This window comes from Olea europaea, unplaced genomic scaffold (assembly GCF_002742605.1).
Source record: "Olea europaea var. sylvestris unplaced genomic scaffold, O_europaea_v1 scaffold18487, whole genome shotgun sequence".
Classification (NCBI taxonomy): domain Eukaryota; kingdom Viridiplantae; phylum Streptophyta; class Magnoliopsida; order Lamiales; family Oleaceae; genus Olea; species Olea europaea.
The window spans coordinates 1-2,130 of NW_019236263.1; the positions used below are offsets into that span (position 1 = coordinate 1).

At 40.7% G+C, this 2,130-nt stretch overlaps 1 protein-coding gene across 1 annotated transcript; it reads right to left on the reverse strand.

The window, feature by feature from the left end:
* Positions 1 to 1,194: 1,194 nt before the first annotated feature.
* Positions 1,195 to 2,025, reverse strand: LOC111378650 (the record flags this gene model as incomplete). The annotated part of the gene is made up of 4 exons (XM_023001882.1): positions 1,195 to 1,377; positions 1,492 to 1,629; positions 1,711 to 1,794; positions 1,858 to 2,025. Coding segments are annotated over 4 exons (573 nt in total), but the record flags the coding sequence as incomplete, so codon positions are not given.
* Positions 2,026 to 2,130: the final 105 nt, after the last annotated feature.

The following is a 2,130-nucleotide window of genomic DNA, read 5'->3' on the forward strand; positions in this document are numbered from 1 at the left end:
AAATAGAATTGAAGGTGAGATAAGAGTAAAGAATTCAACAATTTGTATATTTGACGCCGGGTAGGATAGTGATTATCCTATTGGCTTGTTATAGCAGATGATTCGCAAGAAAAGAATGACAGAAAATGCCCAAAAAAATCAGAGAAAATACTCTGAATTCAACTCAATATTATTAATAATGCAGAATAATGAAAATTGACCCACAAGCCGAGTTAAATAGCTGCGAAATACGAAATTATGGGAAAATTACCAAAAATGGCAAAATCCCGAAATTATACCAAAATAAAATATTAAGTAAAAAAAGTAAGTTCCCAAAAATTTGGCTAAATTCGAGTTTCTAACATATGAAAAAAAGGAAACGAAATATTACCATAAATAGTAAAAAATAACTTAAAATTGAATTTTGAAAAGGAAAATAGTGAATTTTGGGCTCGAAATTGACGTCTGGCCATGACGTGCGCGCCAAAGAGAGCTTTCCAGATTGGGATCATAATAGCGATTCTGATAACCGTAACCAAAGTTATGGCCAAATTACCAAAAACGCATCAAATTCCCCCAATTAAGGAAATAATGGCGATTCACTTTCCATCTTTGCGCCGATCCGCCATCTCATGGTATCTCAGCACCATCTGACAAATCAGCATCACTCGACTCGGATCCTCTTGCATCAGTCGCCCCGGGTTGGAAAGAACTTGCCCTCGAGTTCACAGTAACTTCATCGGACCCCACAAAACAAGGACTTAGGTGTTTTAAATTGAAGACGTCAGAGGTCTTCAAATGACTAGGGAGGCGCAACCTGTAAGCATTATCATTGATCTTCTGCAGCACTTCACAAGGTCCAATCTTCCGCTCCTTTAACTTATTGTATTCCCCAGCTGGAAAATGATTACGAGTTAATACTGCCCAAACAAAATCACCAACATCAAACAACACTTGGCGTCGATGACTATCTGCCCGAACTTTGTACTTAGTATTACTATCCTGTATGGACAGTTTCACCTGCTCATGGATACCTCGAAGATGTTCAGCCATCTCATCAGCTTTGTTATTGAAGTGACCCACACGTGGAATTGGAGCCAAATCAAGTATTTCGGATGGGTTCCGACCATAGACAATTTCAAAAGGACTCAGTCCGGTGGTTCTATTCCTCGATCGGTTATAAGCAAACTCTGCTTGAGGTAATGCCAAATCCCACTACTTCGGTTTAGTCCCGGCTAAGCTTCTCAAAAGATTTTCCAAACTTCGATTCACCACCTCAGTCTGACCATCCTTTTGGGGATGGTACGCGCTGCTAAAATTCAATTTCGTTCCAAGTTTCTCCCACAAACTCCTCCAGAAATGACTAATAAACTTAGTGTCACGGTCAGAAGTAATTGACTGCGGAACACCATGTAAACGCACAATCTCTTTGAAATAAAGATGAGCAATTCGAGTAGCATCCATTGTCTTCTGGCAAGCCACAAAATGAGCCATCTTTGAAAATCTGTCAACCACAACAAGAATGGAATCCATTGCCTGCTGTGTACGACGTAAGCCCAAGACAAAATCCATACTGACATCAAACCAAGGAGCTTCAGGTACGAGTAATGGTGTGTACAATCCAACATTAGTAAGAGCCCCTTTAGACCGCTGACATACATAACACCGCTCCACATAATGCGCCACATCACTGCTCAACTTGGGCTAGTAATAATCAGAAGAGACTAATGCCAATGTCTTGTCTCGCCTAAAATGTCCTTCGTTATGAAGTTCACTAATAATCTGCTGCCTTAGTGAACAATCCGAAATGCATAACTGCAATCCACGAAACAGGTAACCATTATGTAAAACAAAATCATGTCGGTGATTATCAGTTACCTCCCGAATTATCTTCCCAAATGAAGGGTCCGCAGCATACATATCAGGAAATGCCTCAAATCCGACAATCTTGGTGCTCATGGTGGTGAGGAGTAATGTGTGACGGCTCAATGCATCTGCTACTCGATTCAAACTCCCTGCTTGATGCCTGAGTGTGAAAGTAAACTCCTGCAAGTACGCCACTGTTGTTCAATTTTGTTTCGCAAGTGTACGATCCGTAACAAGTAATAGTGGACCTAAGAGTCCGGTTATCGATCCCACGAGAACTATTTT